Here is a 2402-nt window from a genome sequence, read left to right as displayed (position 1 = left end):
CGGCGCCCGGGAGGGGACAGGCGGTGGTGGCCCCAACGCTGGTCCCCTGAAGCTCTCGCGCGTCTCCTACTATGGGATGCCCAACCTGGCCACCCTCATCCCCAGCGTCCAACAGGTCCAGTACTCGCAGGGGGAGCGGACGAGCCCTGGTGCCAGCAGCATTCCCACCACCGACAGCCCCACCTCCTACCACAATGAGGAGGATGAGGAGGACGACGAGGCGTACGACACCATGGTGGAGGAGCAGTACGGGCAGATGTACATCAAGTCCTCGGGAGGCTACTCTGGTAATGGACCGTCTCTCTCCTTGGGTTTTCTGCTCTTCTTCAGTGCTTGCTTTCAGCACGGCTAGTTTGGGGCTTGTTTGTCAGACTTTTGTTTCCAGGGGCTTTGTTGGTTTATTTACATAGCGTGGTGCAGAAGATGGTGCAGATGGTGGGCTTAGTGCTGGTGTCCAGGCGTGGAATGGGCAGGTTCCCTCGTGCTGTCGCTCATGGGCTGTGTCCCCAGGGCTTTGAGCAACCTGGTCTAGTGGAAGGTGTCCCTGCTCACGGCAGGGGGGTTGGAACTGGATGAGCGTTAAGATCCCTTCCAACCCAAACCAGTCTATGATTCTCTAAGGTAAGAGAGGCTACATCCTCCACCACAGTCCAAGCCCTTCGCTTTTTGGTTGATGCTGCCAACAGGCAGCCTGGTGGTTACATGGACCATGTGGTGGTGACACCCATCCCATGGCGATGGCTGAGCTCACCTGCCATGGGCCATCTGAGAGGGATGGTCATCCGTGGGGAGGGACGTGTCAGCCCTTGCTGACCCAGCAGAGGTTAAATGGTCAGTCTGGGCGTGAGTCTTTAGCGAGGCGCCAGGCACATTCCCTCTGTCGTACCCTCTTAGAATAATTTTTTTTTAAACAGGATGAACATAGGACATTTGGAGGAAGGGAGAAAAACATCAAATAAATAATTTTCATAGATATTGTTAATTAGGAATATCTGCAAAAAGAAAAAAAGAAAGACTGTTGTCCCCACTACCTGGAGTGACCCCACTTTCCTTTGCCAACCATGCCCAGCACATTGCTGTCAGGATGGAAAAGCATTTTGGGGGCCTCTTGATAATATTTTCTCTCTCTGTGAGGTGAGTCCCTGGGCTTGCCTTAGACACAGGAGGTGGCTTCACTTGGGTGGTGCTTGGCCAGGAGCTGCTGACTCGGGCACAGGGGCATGAGGCCCCTTCCCTCTCACTTTCTGGGGCATCCACCCCCTACCCGGGCACCTCGCAGGGCTCAGACCCTGTTGAGGAGCAGGGGAAGGTGTGGGTACGGAGTGGGAGATGCCCGGCTGGGTCGCTGGCGTGGCTGCATCCCACGCGGAGCAGCTCGCAGCATCTCGGGCAGATGATGTTCGTGGAGGTTCAACCTCAGCGCAGTGCCCTCCCCATTGGAGCTGCAGGTGTTTGTGGCAGCAGCTTTGATCCACAGGCACTCCCCAGGGAGGGACATCTTCCCACTGGCTCTGGCTGCCTGGAGCATCTTCTTGCCTGGAGCTGCTTTCCCCGCTATGGTCCTGCGCTGAAATTGCTGGGCTAATTTTGCAGATATTTAACTCTTATTTGTGGAAGGGCTGATATGCTTTCCTCAAAGCTGTTTGATTTTGTGGACTAGTGGAAGGTGTCCCTGCTCATGGCAGGGGGGTTGGAACTGGATGAGCTTTAAGGTCCCTCCAACCCAAACCAGTCTGGGATTCTATGATTTTATTCTTAAGCAAGCGAGAAAATTTGACAAATATGACCATTTCTGTTACCTAAAGCCAGCCTTTCCCTAGCACTGAGAACAGGCTCATCCCCACATGCTATCCCATCCTGTCCCATCCCAAAGAACAGGAGCCCAGTGACCCCTTGGCATGTCCCCCTGCCAGGTAGCAAGCAGACAAGCAATATTTTCCAAGCATTTTTACCAAGCCGTGTGCAAAAGGAGGAAACAATACTGCTAGCAATGTTGCTATTTGAATATTAGAAATATTTGCTGAGAACAGTGGACAAGCCAGTTGTAGGAAATGAGCCTCAAAAGCCTGTCTGCTCTCTCTGCCGTGCTTCAGGTCCCAGCAGTTGGTACTGGGCGAGCGAGGAGGGCTGGGATCAGGGGATGGGGACAAGGTTGGGGTCTCTTTCACAGCCGCTTACCAGGCAGGAGCAGGACCCTGTGCCCTGGCTGCTGTTATTCAGGCTGAACAGAACTCAGGCTGTTTTCCCACACACTGGGGAATTCTGTTTGAATTTTGCTTTGCGCTTCCTTGCTGTAGAGCACGCAGTGAGTAATGTGGGTTTGCCTCCAGTGCCGGGGCTTGCAGCGTTATCCCTCAGAGCAGCAGGATTATACCCTTGAACACGGTGTTTTCCTTCTCTCA

At 54.0% G+C, this 2402-nt stretch overlaps 1 protein-coding gene across 1 annotated transcript in view; it reads left to right on the top strand.

The window, feature by feature from the left end:
* Positions 1-7: 7 nt before the first annotated feature.
* Positions 8-2402, top strand: part of NACC2 (NACC family member 2) — a 16839-nt gene continuing 14444 nt past the window's right edge. Inside the window, exon 1 of the mRNA XM_010163213.1 lies at positions 8-287. Coding sequence (XP_010161515.2) covers positions 77-287 — 211 coding nt within the window. The 5' untranslated portion in view covers positions 8-76. The remainder of the gene's footprint in view (positions 288-2402) is intronic.

The sequence above is a fragment of the Antrostomus carolinensis genome, unplaced genomic scaffold (assembly GCF_000700745.2).
Source record: "Antrostomus carolinensis isolate BGI_N321 unplaced genomic scaffold, ASM70074v2 scaffold27242, whole genome shotgun sequence".
NCBI classification, from domain to species: Eukaryota; Metazoa; Chordata; class Aves; order Caprimulgiformes; family Caprimulgidae; genus Antrostomus; species Antrostomus carolinensis.
The sequence above is the reverse complement of the archived record's forward strand: the minus strand, read 5'-3'. Positions and strand labels throughout refer to the sequence as shown.